We start from the raw sequence: 21,365 nt of genomic DNA, 5'->3' as shown, positions 1-21,365 counted from the left end.
AAAGAATACAATTAATCCATTGATTATTTTAATTAGTACGATATCATAAAGTGGTCAACGTTAAATGAATTTCAAGTTTATGAATGTTTTCCATCACCCCCACATAATTAACTTGATGTAGTACCATATGGTCAAAACTTGAACAAGTATTAAAATTAAAATTAAATTAATTCCACATTCAAACTTAGAAACACGTTGGAAACCCTCCAATAGCAACGTTTAAACAAGTCAATTCCGATGAACTGTGCGAAATTTGAAGGGGTAATGCAGCTTCTTGGAAGGCATTCATCATGCAAAGCCTAAGCACTCAGGGATAAGACAATGACGGGGGAAAATCCAAGTGACTTTTACAAAGAACCTGAAAAACAGGCCAAACATCTCTAAGCAAGTATCTACAGCATTGTTATCAGTATAATAATGAGATAATGGTTTAGAGGTCAAAGTTCAAACTACAAACTACAAGCAGGCAACGACAACATATATATAATAAAAAATTTTCCTTTCCATGACATCATCTCTCAGTTTTAAACTTCTAAGCATTTTGAACAATGTAATGAGGTGTTCATTTGAATTTGACATTTTCAAAAGCAAGTGTATTCTTTACTTGTGGCACAGATAATGACAAAGGTTCCAATGACAACTACTTTTACATGTTCTTTTATGCATACCTGAAATGTATGTGAAACATCATCTACACCATACAAAAACATGGTCCAAAACCAGAGTTGGAGTCTAAGCATTTTTGCAATCCAAATGCTACAATTACACTTCGTTCTCACATATAGCACGCGAAAAATTCGTATGTATTACGGATCTGCAGCTGAAACAAGGATGTGAGTTCATAATAGGAAAATCAAAGATAGTATCAAAGTCACTTCAATCCCAGGTCTCAAAACATGCACCTAAACATGAAAGAAAAACATAGAAAACTTAAGCATTTACAGAAGCAGAGATAGCAGCACATAGAGCAAAACTGATACAGGGATGATTCCAAAGGATATTCATTGTATAGCACATTAATTCACTGCTTTAGGCCTCAGTAAGTTCATTCTATGGTGAAAGACCGGATTTTAGGATGCATTTTTTCTGATGAATTATATTAATACTCAAGGAGATTGACTTCAGAAATACATCAGCACACTGTCTTAATAGGAAATTGTAATAAACGAATTTCAAGCAGAAACTTTCATTTAAAATAATCTCAACTGTTTAATGACAAAGGAAATTACTTTTACTGGTGGAAAAGCCAGTAAGTCAAAATCTCCAACATCATGTGAAAAAGAAAAGTATTATCCCAAAATACAAACATGATTAGTACCAAAGTTTTAAAAAAGGATAACTATCAAGTCTTAAGGAAACAGAATTTCAAAAAAGGAGAACACCCAGAAATCTCTCAATAGAAGAAGCCAAGTACTTTTCTGCCGACATTCTTTCTTCTTGCCTCTTCATGGTCCCTGATCCCTGTGGATGTTGTGAGCACATTATACCCAAAAGAAGAACAATAAGATAATATTGATGGTACTAATAATTACTATAATAATAGGTGATCCAAACCCAAAATAGTTTAGCCACTATTATATTATGGTTAAATAAAGTGATTGTATTAAAGAGAAGGGGGAATGGGGCCAGGGGATTTGTCAACAGCAAAAAGGGGCCTTCAACTATTGCAGCATTAGCAAGCATTCTGTAAAATTCTTGAGAAATCTATCAGAGTGAAAAAGAAGGGGCACCTCCAGCTTGGTAGTGAAGCTTCTGCCTTTCATAGGACTTGCCACTAGTTCAAATACTCCTACCACCACTTGCACTGATGCTTGTACAAAAATAATCTGAGAGAAAACTTGAACTCCTTCAACAACACAAAATAATAATCACTTGTATTATTACAAGCTGCATTTATCCAACTCCTCTAGGATGGGGAAATTTTCAACCAAAGCAGTATCACTTATAGTCATCAACTGAATCATCCCAAGAATTAGTTCTGCTTAACATGGTAAAGAACTCCTAATCCTCAAGTTAATGACACTGCTTCTAGAAAGTTGGATATCAATATAAATATTAAAAGATGTCTATTGCATCTCAGGTGTCCTAATCAGGACTTACCAAAAGCAGACACCTCTTCTTGTTGCCAGGTCAAGAAGCCCCTCACACACTTTTGTCTGTGCTGGCATTATCTTTTATTTCAATTTGTGCATAAAGATGGTCAACCAATCAAGAACCTCTTTCAATTCCCTTTCATTCTTTTTGTTTTTTAGGAGGGACAACCAAATCAGAGATTGTCCTAAAATTTGATGAAGTGCAACCCGCAACAACTACAACTGTTTCACTAGCAGGCATCATCTGATTAGGAAGAGAATCACTAGATGTCTAAGATAAAATCTACATCAGAATGTGCATATATTGACTGCACTGCCAATCCATCAACAATGCAGCAGACCTCACTAGATCTAGGATGAAATGTGTCACCAACTAAAAATTTATGTACTGTGTTATCCAGTTCTATCCAACTATAAGCAGCCACTTTCTGCACTCTCTTATTCTTCATCAAGTTCCGCACTTCCAATGCTGCTTGCCATCTGCCCAAACTGGCATATATATTAGAAAGGAGAACATAGTGCCCAGAATTCTCAGGCTCGAGCTTTAGCAACTTCTCAACACAGAGCTCAGCAAGCTCAACATTCAAGTGGGTTCTGGAAGCACTTAACAACGTACCCCATATCACCACATTGGGCTCCATTTCCATTCTACATACCAACTCATAAGCTTCATTTAATCTTCCAGTTCTACAGAAGAGGTCTACAATGCAAGCATAATGCTCTATCTTTGGTTCAATGCTATAATGTAATTCCATGCTTCTAAAAAACTCAAGACCCAATTCAACAAGGCCTGTTCGACTGCAGGCTGTTAATAACCCAACAAATGTTATACTGTCTGGTTTTACTTCACTTTCTTTCATTTTCTCATAAAGCAATATTGCATCCTCCGCAAAACCATTAACTGCTAGACCAACAATCATTGAATTCCAACTAACAATGTCTCTCTCAGGCATCTTATCAAATACTTGACGAGCTTTAGCTATGTTTCCAAACTTGGAATACATATCCAATAATGCTGAGGCCACATAGACATTTGAGGCCAGATCTTGAGTTTCTATGTAGGCTGCAAGGCACTCACCAGCTTCTACAGAACCCAGCTGAGAACAAGCTGATAGAACACTAACTAGTGCAACATCATTCGGTCTAATCTGCTCCTTTTTCATGCACTCGAAAAGCTCTAGAGCCTCTGTTGCTCTCCTATTTTGTGCATAACCAGAAATCATGGCACTCCAAGCAAGAGTATCTCTTGTACGCATCCGATCAAATTCTTCACGGGCTTCATCAATAGCCCCACATTTCACAAACATGTTCACTATTGCAGTTAAAACTATAGTATTTACACAAATGTTGCTATCAGCAATAAGCTTCTTAACTTTCAACCCCAGTTTCAAATCTCTGAGCTTAGCAGTCAGAGAAAGTAAAGTCACCCAAGTAATTTGACTGGGAGGGATGTTGTTAGCTTGCATTCTTTCAAAAATTTCCAAAGCTTTGTCATGATAACCATTGTTCACATAACACGAAATCATGGAATTCCAAGATGCAACAGTTTTCTCTTTCATCTCATCAAACAAACACTCCGCTGCCATTACATCACCAACCTTAGAATACCCAGAGATCAAACAATTATAAAAAACAGGATCCTTAACCAAAATCCCATCAAAAATTTTCCTTGCCGAAAAGAAATCACCTTTCTTTGCATAAAAATCCATCAAAGCACTCTGAACATAAACATCTAAATCAAACCCATAATTTACCACTAAACCATGAACCTGTTTCCCCACAGAAACACCTGAAAACCCCGAACACGACTTAATAACAGCCAAAACAGCACGACTACTCATCTGGGTACGACTGCTATGCATCGAAGCAAATAGTTTTATAGCTTCTTTATTAAAAGAAAGTTTGGTGTAACTTGAAATGAAAGAGATATAAAGAGCTTGATCTGGCAGAGGAATTCTATTGAACACTTCACGAGCGTAGCCAAGAAAAGACGAATCAATGAGTTTTTTGACGAGAATGCGAGTTAGAGCGGCGCAATTTACGATGATTTGAGAGTGGATTTGCTTGAATTGGTTAAGTTGGTCGGAAGAGTGAAGTAAAGCAAGCAAATTTGGATTCATTCGGGCTTTTTTTTTAAGAGGAGAAGTGAGGTGGGTTTTAGTAGGAGTTTATAGGGAGTTGGTTGATGACTAGCCGTTGCCCAAAAGAGTCGAAGACCATAAAACAAAATGGCGGGAATTCCAGTTGTGAAACGATGGAGTAGATTCTCACAGAAATAGTCAAAATACGTGTGTTTATATTTGATATAACAAAATACGTATATTTATCTTTAAGCGCTGCAATAAGGTTATAATATTTTAAAAAGATTTTGAATTATTTAAGACAATTTAAATTAATAATTTTTTTATTTTAAGTTAAATAAATTTTTATAATTAATAATTATTAATGATCATTAATTAAAATATCACTTATAATTTTATATTCAAATGTGAATGGTGAAAATATTATTTTAATAATATTATTATATTATATCAATATATTATATCATTTATTATAATATATCAATATGATACATTAATATCACAAAATATAAAATATTAATAAATATTTTAAATAATAATAATTAATCTATTATTAATTATAATAAAAAAATTAAATTTTTTTCTAAATTAAAATTTTTTTTTACAGAAGAGTGTAGTTAACTTTTTGATGGGGTAACGCGTGATGACTAAAGCTATGTCAAAAGTTTTTGACCAAACCGTAAGTAAAGAACCTAAGCAACTTCATGTAAGTTAGGTCCAAATTTAATAATAATAATAATAATAATCAAAGTGGGTAGTTAAAGTTAATTAAATGCTCAAATTCTTAACTAATAACAATATGAACAATCCTATCTGAAAAATCATTTTCAAACATTCGTAAGTTTTAATTTTGAATTTTATTAATCAACTTAAGAAAATAAAAGTTTTAGGATATTTAGTCCATCAAATACGACGCACTTAAATTTCAATGCCTTTCGCCGGCATTGAAACAAACCTTTGAAGTGTGAACCCTTTTATTTGTCTGTGTACGGTGTGGCTTTGTTTGATGAAGTCATTGATTTGATGCAGGCATTCGCCGGCGTGCTTCTCCTCCAATTTCAACAGTCCAATTTGCCAACCGTTGCGTTGTTTTGTTTTTGTTTGGACAAAACGCTTAGGACAAATAAAATTAAATTTTGGGCAAACGGTTGGCTAATAGCACAAGTAATTATAACTCTTTTAAAAAATATAAAAAATAATGATAATTCGACCATGGTCCCCATTTTTTTGTTAAAGCAATTTTCCCCTACCACAAGTCTACTATTCTCCGTTTCTTCGATATGACCAAACTGCCCTCTTTGAATCAAATTATCTTTGACCAGACTACCCTTTTCGCGTTGAAAGCGATGTCGTTTGAAAAGAGATGGTTCTGTTCCCACTGTCCGAAGCGCAGAATAATCCCATTTTCTATAAGGCGGAAGCAATATTCGTGCAATTTTAGTATGTTAATAACGTTAATTATTGGAATATGCTTTGTGAGAAAATGCGTATTCAATTTTTTGCAACAACTGTATAATATTTTATTGGAGATTAATTAATTTATTTGCTTAATTTAGACTATCGTTTAAATTCCAGTTATCAAGCAACTTAGCCCATTAATTAAGTGGGCAGAAGGATATCTAATTTACCAAGCACAGAGATTTCTCCTATGCAAGCTTCGAAGAAGATTCCTTGAAATAAAAAAAATTTTAAAAAAAGAGAAAAATTCCTAGAAATTCCGACCGGTGGCAAAACCGATAATATCTTAAACTCTAAGGCCATTTATCCTCCCTTTACTCTACTACATAACTTCCCAAAAACCGCGCTTTTCTCAGCCGTTTTATAAATCCAACAAGTCTAACAAGATCACATAAAAATCAAATCAAAAACCAAAAAATATTAAAATTAAATTTGTTTTCAGAGGAAAAAGGCCATGAATTTGCAGAGAGGATTTGCTCTGCTTTACCAGCAATTCAAAGCTTTGTTAAAGAAGAATCTGTTACTCTCATGGAGGAACAAGAGAGCGACGTTTCTCCAGCTCTTCTCTTCGCTCTTCTTCATTTTCCTCATCTTCTGTATCCAGAAATCCACCGATGCTCGAAACTCCAACTCCACGGCGTACGAGGTGCTTCGAGACCCCAAGCCCTTGGTGGCTCCGGCGATCCCTCCCTGCGAGGACAAGTTCTTTGTCAAGCTACCTTGCTTCGACTTTGTCTGGAGCGGGAATGAGAGCCAGACTTTTGACAGGATTGTTAGAGCCATTAGAGAGAATAACCCCGGCAGACCCATTCCCGAAAGTAAGGTATAGCATGATTCTATATGCTTTCAATGAATAAGAATTATGTAAAGATTACAATTTGAACGGAAAGGAAATGCTTTTGGCAGTCCAAAAATGAAGTGTATGGTAACTAAACAAATAAATTTACGTTTACTTCTTATCTTAATTGGTGATTTATCAAGTAGGGAATTTAATTAGGATTGTGGACTCTTTTTTGCAGGTTAAATGGTTTAGGACAAGGGGTGAAGTTGATGATTGGCTTTTCAATAATCGAATGCATGTCCCTGGAGCTTTGCATTTTACACAAGTCAATGCAAGTGTTATAAGCTATGGCTTACAGACTAATTCTACTCCACTTGCAAAACGTGGGCAATTTGAAGATCCCACACTAAAATTTCAAGTTCCACTTCAGGTTGCTGCAGAGCGTGAAATCGCGAGGTCATTAATTGGAGGTACTAAGTGCTCTTTTTAAAAGATTTTAATTTGCGTAAGGTGATTTGTTTTTCTTTTTAATATAATAATGTTCTTGGTATTTTCATTTTTTCTGAATGCTTGTACAGATCCAAACTTTAGGTGGATTGTTGAACTCAAGGAATTTCCCCACCCAGCAATGGAAACACTTGCTGCTTTGGCTCTTGTTGGACCAACTTTTTTCCTTGCGATTGCAATGTTTAGTTTCGTTTTTCAGATTGGTTCTTTGGTCTCAGAGAAAGAGCTCAAGCTTCGACAGGTCTTGAATTACTACTTTTTAAATTGAGATTAGCATTGCGGTTTTCTTACCAGATAAATGAATGATTCTCTTTTTTTACTTTCTGTTTCTTCCCAACAGGCTATGACTATGATGTGTCTTCTTGATTCTGCCTATTGGTTATCATGGCTCACATGGGAGGGAATCATGACCCTTCTTTCATCACTCTTCATAATTCTCTTCGGAATGATATTTCAGTTTGATTTTTTCTTGAACAACAATTTTGCCGTTATCTTCCTTGTTTTCTTCCTTTTCCAACTCAACATGGTAAAAACATGTACCTTGATCTTTACTGAACGTTGTTCTTGTTTACACTTATCTATGCTTGTTTTCTAGTCGTAGTTGAGTAAATGAAGTTTTAACATATTAACTCTTAATTTGTCATTTCTGATGCTTGATGGCAGGTTGGTTTTGCGTTCTTGCTGTCACCCTTCATTAGCAAGTCATCTTCCGCCACGACAATCGGTTTCTCCATTTTTATTGTTGGCTTTTTTACTCAGGCAACGTTCCTACTCTAAACTTCTAGAATTGGAATTATAAGTTCAATTATATATATTGATCTTCATTTCTTATTGCAGATTATTACTTCAAATGGATTCCCATACGATAAAAGCTTCAGTCAAGGTCTTCAAAATGTCTGGTCGTTGTTCCCGCCTAATCTTCTTGCTCAAGCTCTAAAGCTTCTATCTGATGCTACTTCCACTCCTGAAGACATTGGAGTTAGCTGGAGTAGACGAACAAAATGTGCACCAAATGATGAGCAGTGTGTGATAACAATTGTATGTCCACAGTGCAAAATTGAAAGTTTACTGCTGACAATGTTTCACATTACATCTTCCATAGACCAGTCACTTCCTCTTTCCTTTTTGTCTTCTTTGTTCCCCTTTTCAGTTTCCATCCTTCTTCAGGCTGAAATTTTTCACAAAAGTTTTTGGATAGTTGAATCATTGTCATTTATTCCATCTACTTTTCATGTTCTTGACAGAATGACATCTACATATGGTTGGTGGCTACATTTTTAGTGTGGGTTGTTTTGGCTATCTACTTTGATAATATAATTCCAAACGCATCTGGTGTGAGAAAATCAATATTTTACTTTTTGAGGCCTGGATATTGGACAGGGAAAGGTGGAAAGGAAAGAGGTATTTGGATTCTAAATTTGACCTATAGTCGATAATTTTTCCTATTGAACTAATGTACCTAACTTAAAGTTTTATTGCTTTCTCTTCATAGAGGGTGGCATTTGTAGTTGTATAGGTTCAGCTCCACCAGTGGAGCATATTACTCCTGATGATGAAGATGTCCTTGAAGAGGAAAACCTTGTTAAAACACAAACAGGGGAAGGTGCAGTTGATCTAAATGTTGCAGTGCAGATACGCGGTCTTGCAAAGACATATCCTGGATCTAGGAAGATCGGTTGGTGCTGTAAATGCAAGAAGACTTCACCATACCATGCTGTTAAGGTAAGCAATCCCCTTTTCAGCCTTAGTATTCTGCACAGACTAAGAAGGTTTTCTTTCTTCGGCCCATGTTGTTCAAATATTAGTGCCAGAACCTAAAAGATCTTGCTCTTTCAATGCACTATTTTTCCTAACATACTTTTCAAAGGGGCTTTCTTGGCCCAGTAGCATGATGTTGGGTCATCTCTGTTGTAGGATGGTAAGAGTTATTTAATTTGTTCGGATTTAGGCTGCTAGGGCCCTTGTTGAGAATTGCTTGAGTCAGAAGTCATGCAGCACATCACTGTGGCTCCTAAGGGATGTTCTTCCCAAACTTTTTTTTTCTCTTTAATATTTTCAGCAGGTTCTCCTTTTCCCAGTATAGCTACAGTTACTGAGTATCAGCAGTAAGGCAAGAGATGGAAAACGAATGTGGATATGCATATAGATTTATGCCTATAAGTGGATATTTACATAAAATCCGCTGCTTACTTGTAAACTTGTCTTCAGGGCTTATGGGTGAACTTTGCAAAGAATCAGTTATTTTGTCTTCTTGGACCCAATGGTGCTGGAAAAACCACAGCAATCAATTGTTTGACCGGCATAACACCAGTGACTAGCGGAGATGGTAAGATGCCTTGTTCCTCCACTCTTTCCTCTCGATCATACAATTTCTTGGAGTGTATTGTCAAGGGATGTAAACAATGTCATAAAATGCATTGTAAACAGCTCTGATCTATGGTTATTCCATTCGAAGCTCTGTTGGCATGTCAAATATTCGGCGAATCATTGGAGTTTGTCCTCAGGTGCCTCTTCCTCTCTCTCTCTCTCTCTCTCTCTCTCTCTCTCTGTGACATGTGCTCGGTTGTAGCCAGCTTGTGTGTCACAGCATGCCATTTTCAGCATTATATAAGTAAACATAGTTTTCAATAACAGCTATGTTCGTTCAGTGAGGATCTTATTTTTGCTTTAATTTTGTGTTGTTTTTATAGTTTGATATCCTTTGGAATGCTCTGTCTGGTAAAGAGCACCTCGAGCTGTTTGCTAGTATCAGAGGCCTACCTCCAGCTACAATCAAGTCGGTATGTACCACATAAATTCAGTGGAACAGATCTTTACCTGACTTTCTTTTTGCATTTGTTTCTTTCTGTACTGGCCTTGTTATTGATCGATATTCACATTCTATCATATTTAACTATATAAATATTCAGTTTTATGCCAGATAAAATCTTTTGCATCAGAAAGACTCTTTGGACTATCCTACCCAAAAGATTAATTCTTTTGCTCCAATGCCAGGTAGTTCAGAAATCATTGGCTGAAGTCAGACTCACAGAGGCCGCCAAAGTGAGAGCTGGGAGTTACAGTGGAGGAATGAGGAGGCGTCTCAGTGTTGCAGCAGCCCTTCTAGGGGATCCTAAGTTAGTCATTCTGGATGAACCAGTATGTTAATCGGACCTTTTAATCTCAAAATATTGTTCTCAATTTACTTTGCAAGTGCTTCTTTTTTTTTTTTTTTATAAACGAAGTGCTTCTCTTTCCCCTGGTATTGTGTATTTATTTCCTTTCCAATGACTGCAGACTACTGGTATGGATCCAATAACAAGAAGGCACGTATGGGACATAATAGAGAGTGCAAAGAAAGGTCGTGCCATTATCTTGACAACACACTCTATGGAAGAAGCCGATGTATTAAGTGACCGCATAGGAATCATGGCAAAGGGTAGGCTCCGCTGCATTGGAACCTCAATCAGGTTGAAGTCACGATTTGGTACTGGTTTCATTGCTAATGTTAGCTTCACTGGAAGCAACAATGGACTTAGCCCTCCCAATGGAGATGCAGTTGCCCCAACTTACCACCAGGAATCTGTGAAGCAGTTCTTTAAAGATGTATGATGTATAATTCAACTGATTTAAATATTTCATCAAGTTGCAAAGAGTTGGTTTCTCATTTGGACTTCATTTTTTCAGCATCTGGATGTGGTGCCAAAAGAGGAGAACAGAGCTTTTCTAACTTTCGTCATTCCCCATGACAGAGAAAAACTCCTGACAGTGAGCACTTTCTAATCTCTTATGGAAGAATCTGTTACATTTGATTTTTGCTTTGCCTTATTAAGTGTCCTCTTTCTTTGCACTTATAATCTTGAACAGAAATTTTTCATGGAGCTGCAAGAGAGAGAACAAGAATTTGGTATAGCAGATATACAACTTGGACTTACAACCCTTGAAGAAGTTTTCTTGAATATCGCAAGGCAGGCAGAGTTAGAAAGTGCCGCAGCTGAGGGACGACTAGTCACTTTGACGATAACATCTGGAGCATCAGTTCAGGTAAGTGCAATTTGATGATAGAATTATTTGTTTATATAAAATTTAGAGCACAGAAGGAGAATTTTAATAATCTTAAACAAATCTTAAAATGCAGATACCAGTAGGTGCAAGGTTTGTGGGGATCCCAGGAACAGAATCTGCTGAAAATCCTAGAGGTATCATGGTTGAAGTGTACTGGGAGCAAGATGATTCTGGGGCACTCTGCATTTCAGGGCACTCTGCTGAAATTCCGCTACCTCCTAATTCTCAACCATTAGCTTCTCTAGCAGCTACTAATAGAAACTCCTTAGGCCGTAGAGGACCTATTCATGGAATTGTGATCAGCCCTGATGAAACTTTTACGCCTAGTTCTTAGTTGTACATCATAAGTACCATTATCTTTATGATCCTTGTACATGTTTGCTTAAAACCACCTACAGTTTTCTGTCAAGTTTTGAGTTTTAGTTCATTTTATAATTCTATTTCTGTGTTCAGTCGTAATATTTTCTCCATAGTTGAGGCCCCTTTCTTTGATAGTCTCTGTCCTTTGCCATCAAATTCTTATGGAGGCTTGTGACTTCCTTCAACCCATAATGTTTTCCTAATGCATTGTTGCAACGTTCTCCTTCATTTTGGGTTATATTCTCTTACTTATTCACATTTAAATTTGCTTAGTTTCTATGCAGTTGTTACTTTTGCTACTTTTTCTTTTTTTTTTCTTTTTGTTTTAAAAGCAAAAAGTATAAGTCCATTAATGTAAAAATGTAACTAATGATTTGAAGAATTAAAATGTAATATCATACTTGTATAAATGAAAATTTAGGATTTTACTTTTATAAAGGAACAATTATTATATTTAAACTAGTGTGTTACCTGGACGTTGTTATAGAAAAAAAATGATATTTTATGAGTATTAATTGAAGTGATGTAAAGAATTTTTTATATTAATAGTTATAGAAGTTAAATAAAAAGTTGAAATATGAATACGAAAGTGTCTAAACTATCAAAGTAGTGAGTAATGTTCACAAAAAATATAAAAACATATTTAAAGCTTATAAACAGACAAAGCGCTTGAATAAATGCACATTAATGTTACAAAAAATTAGCATAAAATATTCCTTGGGTATTAATTGTTTGTTTTGCAATGCTGCTTTCGTCAAAAAAATTGAAGACAACATAATTAAATAAAGAGAAAATTGTGAAAAATAACTCCCCTCATAAGGTGATTTTAAAATAACCACCTATATAAAGTTATATGTTTTTACCCAAAAACAAACATGAGTAAACCAAAATGTCCTTAAAAACATCCTGGCAAATTATCTCCTAATATCTCCCTCCCGCCATAGAGAAAATAGAAATAAATGCTCAATTATTTCGGCTTGCTTAACTCTTTCTCTCTCAGCTCTCTAAACTGTATCAGCTCTGTCAAGTTTCTGTTGAACACCATCGTCATTAGCTCTCTGAATTGTATCAGCTCTGTCAACTCTCTGTTGAGCACCATCGTCATCGTACTATAGTCTATCTCTCGGTATCTGGCCATATCGTTGTCGATAAATAGATCCTAAAGTAAAGATGACATCAAGGTATGTTATTGGGTTTATTGCTACAACACATTAATTTCTGAAATTTTTTGTGTAAATTAAAACATGAATTAGAAACATTACCTAGGGTTGTTACATGCCATGCATTTCTAATGCACATGGCGTGTAAAAAATATATTGAAATAACATGTGTTAGCACATGGTGTGTAACACTTTTATTGAATATGGCATGTAACATGTTGTGAACATGGCGTGCAACAACATGACTAACAAATTTTATAACATAACATAACATATAATGTGTAAAATGATTGACAAATTTTTTGTTTTCAAAATTTTAGTGGGGTTCTAATTGTGCGACTTGCGATAAGACATGGTGGTTAGTGGGTGGATGGCATTTACAAGGGTGGTGAGTCACGAATACGGGGGGTTAGGAGTGTTTTGTCGTTTGCGGGCTTCATGAAACTGGTTGAAAATGTTGTTGGGGTAAACTCATAAATTCACGAGATTGAGTTACATGCATTGATTAGTACACCTGGAGAGCTATCATGCCCAATTATCAAGGACGATGAGGATGTTGAATTAATTTTGCAAGAATAGAGGAATGTTCCGACTGTGTATGTCACCATTAAGGAACGCCATACAAATGTTATGTCATATGAAGAAGCTGTACAACATGGTAATCAACTCAATCAAAATGAGATTTACAATGCTTCACATATACCACAGCATTTGGTCCGTAACCCACAACAATGGCAATTGATGTAGGCACAAGAGTTTGTTTAGCTCGGTTGACACACGACATTCACAGAACAGTTGGCTGCACAATTTCGATTAGCATGTGCATCGAACCAATTACTTGCTTCTGTCCAACAAATGCAACAATCGAGTGATACTGTAGAGGGTGTAATGCCATTTTCAAATGAGACTACGACACTTGAGGATAACATTGTGACGTTGGAAGGTGACATTGCGACGCTCAAGGATAATTTTGTATTTGATGAGAGAAATGAGGATTTGTTCCCTACCAGTGAAGATAAATTTGATGACCATTCAGATGACAGGCCTGATGAATGGCATGATGACAATTTAGACAATGACTGGCTTTATGATAGTGACATTCCAATTTGCAATAATGTTAAAGGTGAAACGGAACTTGTTGGAGGTATTGATGTAGGAGATGTTCAGTGTGATGACCCTCATATACAACAACCCCATCACTGGTGAGAATAGGATTCGTTTGTTTGAGACATTGCTCGATAACAGTTATCAAGAAAGGAGAAATGTAGGGATATATCATACGTGGCTAATTTCAGGTGCAAAAAGGTTATCCTTCCAAACAATTACCACTAAGGAGTCGACATGTGCCAATGTTCGCTTATATAAAGGAAAAATGTTTTCCTCGAAGGCCGAGTTGAAACGAGCTTTGAACATGTTGGCTCCAAAAGAGCAATTTGAGATAAGAGTAAAAAAGTCATGTAAAGGTCGTTTTGACGTTGGTTGCAAGAACAAGGCATGCAAGTTCAGTGTGCGTGCAATGAAGTTACCTAAAGGAGTATATTGGCAAGTTCGGACGTTCTACAAAGTACACACGTGTACTGTCGATGGTTTACAAGAATGATTTCGAACCGTGAGTGTGAAGATAATTGGTGAACTTATGTCACACAAGCTTTAGGCTAATGGAATAACATTGAGACCTAATGACATAATTGGTGAGATGAGGATTCAATGGGAATTGGAATGCTTGTATGGTAAAGCCTGGCAAGCGAATGAGTATGCGAAAAGGCTTCTTTTCAGTCCCCCAAAGGAGTCATTTCAACCACTACCCTCGTACTTTTGTATATTGAAATAAGGAAATCCCAGCACAGTCACTACAGTGGCTACTTATGAGGCACAAAGATTCAAATATTGTTTCTAATCATACAGGGCTCGTATCTGGGGTTTAGGGATGTAATGCATCCCACCGTTGCAATGAGATGACACATCTGAAAGACAAGTTCAAGGGTGTTCTGTTTGTCGCTGTATGCAAAGATGCGAATGAGTGCATATATCTAGTCGCATTTGGCATAAGTCATGTTGAGGGCGAAGACTCGTGGACGTGGTTTCTTAGCAAGCTGCATGATGCGGTTGGTTGTCCTAAAAATACTATGTTCATTTCTGATCAGCATCTCGACATTAAAAAAGCAATCCAAAATGCATACCCAAAAGCACACCATGGTTTATGTGGTTACCACTTGAAGAAAAACTTTAAAAATAAGTTCAAGCACGACAACGTTTCTATGATTTTCACCCTTGCTTGAGATTGCTATAAGGTTTTCGATTTCAACAAGCATATGAACCAGCTCAAGCATATTCACGTGGGAGCCCACTCTAACCTTATGAGAATAGGCTCTAAGAGATGGGCACTTGCACGTTCACCGGCAAGGTAATACCAACTCATGACATCCAACATTGCAGAATGTGTTAACTCATCTTTGAAGCATGCAAGATAAATGCCAATCACTGTTTTGATCGAGTTCATCAAAGGATGTTCCAACGTTGGTTCCATGACTGATACGAGGAGGTTGTCAAGGTGACCATGCCCCTCAGCCCTTGGGTTGCTAGGCAATTGAGCAAATGGTTCAATGATGCACATTACTTTGTAGTTAAACCTATAAATCGAGTGGAGTTTGAAGTTAAAAACAGGAAGATGGACGAACTTGTAAATCTGCTCAAGAAGACATACTCATGTTGTGAGTTTTAGAAAAATCTACCTTTCTCATAATTTCTTCTTGCAGTTTCTTACATTCATTCATATTTTGTGTTTGTTAGTTAATAATGGACTAAGAAAATATGTCATCGTTGTATCCATGGGCAGACCACGTTGGAAGGAGTGGTGTAGATATATTATGAGTCTTTATTTTTTTATTTATTTTGTAGATATATTATTTGATTATTTAAATTTTGTATTTAGTTTTGATTAGTAAATAGAAAAATGACATATTGTTTGTTACTGAACCTGATAATTTGTTATGAAATATTATATATTATTTAATTTATGTCGATGAGTATAATTTTTAACAAGTTTTATAATTAATTTTAGATAAATACATTTGGAAAGATACCGTACGAAAAAATGATCTCACCAGACTCAAATTTAGGACAACAATAACAAATAACATTCTTTCCATAAATTTACGTCATTTTGGACTATTTTTCTCTTTCTTATTTTTTTTCATTCTCTCCATAAAATTACGTCGTTTTGAGAAGAAGGTTTTAAAGGGTTTTTATGGTTATAATTTTTGAGAGTATAAGAAAGTTCCAAAATGATGTAGTTTTATGGAAAAAAAGACAAAAATAAGAAAGAAAAAGAAAGAAGGAAAGAAGAAAAGAAATTCAAGTAAAGTATTATTAAATGTAAGAGTTTAGGTGTGAAGGTAAAAACATCAATTTATTTGTTTGAGGTCTTGGGTTCGAACCTCAGCAAGTGCATCTTTTAAAAAAAAATTACCACATGTCAGCCACTAAGAGTGCCACGTGGTAACCTCTTGACGTGCCACATGGCAACTTGAACCCATAAAATGCCACGTCAGCAATCCATGTCACTTGAACCCATAAATGCCATGATAGCAACCCATGTGCAAAAGTGTGACATGGTAGTGCCACGTCATCATGATGGTGACGTGGCATTGCCACATCAACCACATGCCCCAATTGTTAGATGTCAATGACATCTTGTGGTGACATGCTGAGTGGTTGCAATATTATAGGGTGACACACCACACCCCAATTGTTAGATGTCGATGACATCTTATGGTGACACATTGAGTGGTTGCAGTAGTATGGGTGACACACCATGCCCCAATTGTTAGATGTCGATGATATCTTGTGGTGACACGTTGAATGGTTGTAGTCTTATGGGGTGACACGCCACGCTTACTTTCTAAGGCAGTATTGGTAGTGCTGGACAGCGCTACAACGTTAGGAGCTTGGTGCTGCAATGGTGGAGCTTCTGTTTGGTGAAGGGTTTGTGCTGAAGGGGACAGCTACTACAATCAAGCTACTTCTAATGCAATTTTGACCATACTTGCATTAGCACTGGACATAGTGATAAACATGAAAGTTATAGCCCTTCATCTTAGCTTTCCAATGGTCAAGAATCATGCTGATTGGAGTTCTGTAGCTTGTTAGATGTTGTTTATGGCTTGTTGTAACTCGTCATCAATAAAAAACCCACAAGTTGAAGGTAAAACAACCAATTAATTTAATTTACATCAACTTTTGATCATTATAAGTACTGTGTCTGAATTCAAAAAATAATGTATTAAATGTACGAATATTAAAATTAATTGTATCTACAAAAAAATCTACATGCAATTCTAGATATGTTCATGGTACAAGGTTTAGGGTTGCTCTCACAATTATTACTAAAAATTTCAAGAGCCTATTGGTAACTCATATTAGCAATCATATTTTACTTAACTTTGATAGGTTCTGATTGCAAAATATCATCAATATACCTTATGGAGAGCATACTGCAGCTGACACTATCATTCTGACGATGCACTAATGCTTTAAGCAAATGAATTTTCAATGGCATCAGTGTGGAATCTCGTGTCTTACGGCACATTTTGTTGAAATAACTGAATTGGTGGCAGATGAGGGCATCATCGTCATAAGGGATGTCATCTGAGTCACACGCACACCGTTATCCCTAGCAGTTGAAGTTCTTGTTGAGTCCACCACCTTGATTTTTCACTTGACCAAGTCGATCTTCGCAACCACCTAATGCCCACCCACATTGCAAGGCCCGAGGATGAAATCGACATCTTCCCATTTTTTCCCGTATGTCGTCCTATCACCCTCTACATACCCCCACAACTCATCTGGAATTTCTATAGTGGACTGTCCATCTTCAGTTGGATATGCGATGTACAGCATACGAATGGTGTCTTGTGAAATACTTATACATTAGCTTACACTTCATGCAATCCAAAACTTTAGTATTTTCATAATTAAAAAATGTGCAAATAAATTTATGAAGAATATCGTATCAACCACACATGCATGGATGTTGTATAACTTGAACTTCGACCCTATCATTTGCTTACACAATATGCTGAGGCATGCGTCAATCAGTTGAATATGTGATGTAAAGCATACAGATGGTGTCTTGTGAAATATTTATACATTACCTTACACTGCATGCAATCCAAAACTTTAGTATTTTCATAGTTGAAAAATGTGCAAATAAACTTATGAAGAATATTGTATCAACCACGCATGCACGGGTGTTGTACAACTTGGACTTCGACCCTATCATTCACTTACACAGTACGTTGAAGCATGTGTCTATTTGTTCACTTGTCATTTCCTCTTTTGGATCCTCTAATGTTGTGAAAAAGTCAACCTCTTGATCCCTTAAGATCTTAACGTTATGCTGCACATGTAACAAAATGAATTTCAAAAGGCTTGGTGGATTAATATTTCATTCAAAAACAATATTTGCAATGTTATTTATGAGCTTACCTCGCACAATCGTTATTCTTGAAAGCTTTGTATGCTTCCACCATTGAGTTCTTCAGATCCCAATGGCTCACCAATGGGTCACGTACGAGCTTGCCATGTATTTGCTGGCCATTTTGACCCCGTGTCAGTTCAGTTGGGTTTAAAATGAATGCTTCATGATGATGGACATCAGATAACTCAGGTGACGACAACCGTGATGCGCTGCCTTCAAGAGTGCTATGAGGAACATAGTTCCCCTCAGCCTGAATTGATGCAAGGTTCCCATCCCCTCTTGTAGCTACCTCGACTACTGCATCATCTTGAGGAACATGGTCTCCTTCAGTCTCAACTGAGTGAAGGTCCCCCTCCCCTCTCGCAGATGCATCGACAACTGCATCGGCTTGAGGAACATGGTCTCCTTCAGCATCAACTAATTGAAGGTTCACATCCTTTGCCACATCATCATTGAGAACATCATCGACATGAGTTACATTCTCTCCATCAGCACCAATAACGTCATGGTGAATGTGAACACCAAGTTCATCATGCTACCTATCATCAGCATCATTGTGGTGCTCACCATCATGGTTAGATGAAGCACTGCCCTACAGAACGAGACAAATGGGAAAATCCATTAACTCATAAAATACCATGAACCATAAACCGAGAATAGATAATAGGACTACACCCATTAAACGTAAACCACCAATATATGAGCAAAGATAAAATAACGTACTCGTGATTTCAAGTCGTCTAGAATGCGACCAACAATACAGTCCTCAAACATCTGCATTGCGAGAGTCAATGACTGAATTGAAGCCTTCAGCTCCAACATGTTTTTTTTTATGCTTGTGCATGATCCGTCGCAATTGATGTTTGGTGACTACACCGTCATTGAATCTCGTTGAATGAGTCAACTGTAATAACATATATTACTGTGTTATTCAATAATCATATATGAAATTGTTGAACATAAATCGTTAGAACTTTAATATCCTTACCGATGGCTCGTTATTACTGTGCAACTGAACAAGATCGGTCGGTGGTTGAGGAGCTGTCGTCACCTTCGTCAACTATAATAATAAAAATTACTGTGTTATTTGATAAACATATGTGGAAATGTTTGACACAAACTGTTAGAATCATTATTACTAGTGGCTCGTTAGCACTGTGCGTTTGAGCAATACCTCTTAGTGTTGAGGAGCTATTGTCGCATGAGTCAACTGCAAAACACATATATTATTGTGTTATTCGATAATCGCATATGGAATTATTGAACATAAACTATTATAATCATCCTTATCGGCTGTTCATTGACATTGCCATGGTCGCCCCTTTCTTCATCAACCCAAGGCCCCGACAGCTTATTGTCTCCAAAAATGATGGTGTGCCTCCACTTAATGGGACTAGCTACTCTTTTCCATCACACCGAAACACAAGTCTGCTCGATCCTCCATGTGTCCTATTGGCTTGTATTGGTGCCTTTCAGATGACGGGACATCGATTTCCACCAAATACTCTCGTGTGGCCTCATTCGAGGTGGGCTCCAAGATTTCGAGTGCCCACAACTGGAAAATAGGTATTTTGATTAAATTTTATGATAATTATTATACAAATTCACAGCACAAATTATTTGCTATTCACTCACATGCTAAGATGACTCCAACTTCTCAACCGCCTTGTAGAAGTCTGTCAGTTTCTGATTGCATTGCCATTTACACATACTTGAGTAGACATTGTCCTTCAAAGCAAAACAGGCAACTATTTTTCTGAAGGCAGGAATCGCCTCTATTGTCCAAAATTGCAAGTCAAATATAACCATTATTAGACTGTAAATGATAAATGAGTGCAACCATAAATTATTATGTCTAAAGGAAATTGAAATATGTTACGTGATAGTACCTGTATCACCCATGCGAATTGATAAATGTTGTAGCGTATATGATTATCCTTCTTCAAATTTTGGGGCAAGCACTTCGAACCCCTTCAATAGGTAGTCCTCAATCAACCTCCAAACATAGTGGCCCTAGGGGAAGACATTCTAAGCGTCAATTTCCTCCACCAATGACAAGAGCCAAGGCGTTACTTGTCTACAGTAGTCTTGACCAAATAAAATGTTACTCACGATCAAGACAAATGCCATCTTGGTCGTGTCTTCTTGTTGTTAAAAGCTACCTCCTCAGAACGTATCAAGCAACGCCTACAACTTAACGCTCTACTACCTGTTCTAATATCTTACATGAATTTCATTGGGAACAGCCTCGTACGATTATGTGAATACATTGGGCATGTTGTGTGAGGGCTGATCATACATCATATACAAATAAAACGTAACGAAAATAAATTTAAAAATTAAATTTACACCTCACCTTCCTAGAATCTCATTCATGCCAAATCGAGAACAGAATTAAATTAAAATAAAAGTACATGATCATATCACTTTACCTAAATAACAAAGGTTGATGAATCTTTTGTTAAACCACCAAATCAGCCTTCAAAAAGCTCAACCACCTCAGTTCAGTTGTTGCAAACCAAAGCTGTCTAAGGAATCCTTGTGCAACCTCTAATGGCGATCCACACCAAAGAATGAGAAAATCCTTCTTTAAGGATTTGGAGTGCTATGCCTTGACAATATGCTAGCAAAGATGAGTTTCATAAACTCATAATCCACACAAAATTGTGGGGCTGAACACACCAAAAAAAAAAATGAAGTGAATGAAAAATTATTTTTCTTCACACAATAAACGGCAAGACAAAAGAAGTTCTAATGTGCCGTTCACTCCTTTTTTTTTTCAACCGTTTCAACTCTTTTTGTTTGAAGGCTATAGTAGGGTATTTATACCTTAGATTAATTTTAAACCCTAATTACAAAACTATTTTGTAATTACCAATTAATCCAATAATTTGAATAAACAATTTAATTAAGTCTTTTAGAAGCCCAATTAACTTAATTTTTAATTTAATCAATTAGGCTCAATAACTTAATTAAATAATTTAATTAATTAAGCCTAACAATTTAATTAAATAATTTTATTCAACTAGGGCCAATGAGTTAATTAAACAAATTCAATCAATTAGGCCCAACAACTTAATTGTTTAATTTAATTAATTAGGCCAAATGACTTAATTAAATAATTTAATTAATTAGGCCCAATGATTTAATTAAACAATTTAGTTAATTAGGCACAACTTAATTAAACAATTTTAATCAAGTGCTTAAGAAGCTCATAACTTCTAATTTGATTAAGTCTAACTTAATCACCTCTCCCATTTTATTTTCAACATTCATTTTAGGTGTGTGACCCATTGGGCTTCTAACATGTTGGCAATCAACTCAACATATAATTCTTAAGTTAAACTTAGAATTAGATAAATTTAAACTACTTTAAATTTATCATTAATCAAGTTAACTACC

The 21,365-nt window shown here is 36.2% G+C and overlaps 3 protein-coding genes across 7 annotated transcripts; 1 reads left to right on the top strand and 2 right to left on the bottom strand.

Annotated features, from left to right (window-relative positions):
* Positions 61-4,266, bottom strand: LOC18604628 (pentatricopeptide repeat-containing protein At1g08070, chloroplastic). Of its 5 annotated transcripts, none has more exons than XM_018116878.1 (3): positions 1,415-4,266; positions 669-820; positions 61-358 (listed from the first exon to the last, which is right to left on the bottom strand). In XM_018116878.1, the coding sequence occupies exon 1, from the start codon at positions 4,211-4,213 to the stop codon at positions 2,357-2,359; it is 1,857 nt and encodes a 618-aa protein (XP_017972367.1). In that variant the 5' UTR covers positions 4,214-4,266; the 3' UTR covers positions 61-358; positions 669-820; positions 1,415-2,356. The 5 variants fall into 5 exon arrangements, with proteins under 5 accessions (XP_017972367.1, XP_017972368.1, XP_017972370.1 ...); XM_018116879.1 differs by having other exon boundaries at positions 669-814; XM_018116881.1 differs by having other exon boundaries at positions 1,731-4,266.
* Positions 6,023-11,552, top strand: LOC18604627 (ABC transporter A family member 2). The gene is made up of 16 exons (XM_007037201.2): positions 6,023-6,455; positions 6,652-6,883; positions 6,992-7,161; positions 7,261-7,446; positions 7,584-7,679; positions 7,758-7,958; positions 8,165-8,321; positions 8,413-8,642; positions 9,129-9,246; positions 9,348-9,424; positions 9,611-9,700; positions 9,915-10,058; positions 10,197-10,505; positions 10,587-10,667; positions 10,767-10,943; positions 11,038-11,552. Exons 1-16 carry the CDS (start codon positions 6,087-6,089, stop codon positions 11,296-11,298), a joined length of 2,898 nt encoding a protein of 965 aa, XP_007037263.2. The 5' UTR covers positions 6,023-6,086; the 3' UTR covers positions 11,299-11,552.
* On the bottom strand, positions 17,725-18,785 carry LOC108661154. The gene is made up of 3 exons (XM_018117049.1): positions 18,687-18,785; positions 17,972-18,498; positions 17,725-17,882 (listed from the first exon to the last, which is right to left on the bottom strand). Exons 1-3 carry the CDS (start codon positions 18,783-18,785, stop codon positions 17,864-17,866), a joined length of 645 nt encoding a protein of 214 aa, XP_017972538.1. The 3' UTR covers positions 17,725-17,863.

Source organism: Theobroma cacao, chromosome 3, assembly GCF_000208745.1.
Source record: "Theobroma cacao cultivar B97-61/B2 chromosome 3, Criollo_cocoa_genome_V2, whole genome shotgun sequence".
NCBI lineage: Eukaryota > Viridiplantae > Streptophyta > Magnoliopsida > Malvales > Malvaceae > Theobroma > Theobroma cacao.
Note: the sequence above shows the minus strand (reverse complement) of the source record. Positions and strands in the feature narration are given on the sequence as shown.

Excerpts from the sequence above, each read along its gene's own strand:
- LOC18604628 (XM_018116878.1), bottom strand. The coding sequence starts at position 4,213 with ATGAATCCAAATTTGCTTGCTTTACTTCACTCTTCCGACCAACTTAAC.
- LOC18604627 (XM_007037201.2), top strand. The coding sequence starts at position 6,087 with ATGAATTTGCAGAGAGGATTTGCTCTGCTTTACCAGCAATTCAAAGCT. Across the intron at positions 9,425-9,610 it reads TCATTGGAGTTTGTCCTCAG|TTTGATATCCTTTGGAATGC; the intron begins GTGCCTCTTCCT and ends TTGTTTTTATAG. Across the intron at positions 10,668-10,766 it reads ACAGAGAAAAACTCCTGACA|AAATTTTTCATGGAGCTGCA; the intron begins GTGAGCACTTTC and ends AATCTTGAACAG.
- LOC108661154 (XM_018117049.1), bottom strand. The coding sequence starts at position 18,785 with ATGTTGGAGCTGAAGGCTTCAATTCAGTCATTGACTCTCGCAATGCAG. Across the intron at positions 18,499-18,686 it reads TAGACGACTTGAAATCACGA|CATGATGAACTTGGTGTTCA; the intron begins GTACGTTATTTT and ends GATGATAGGTAG.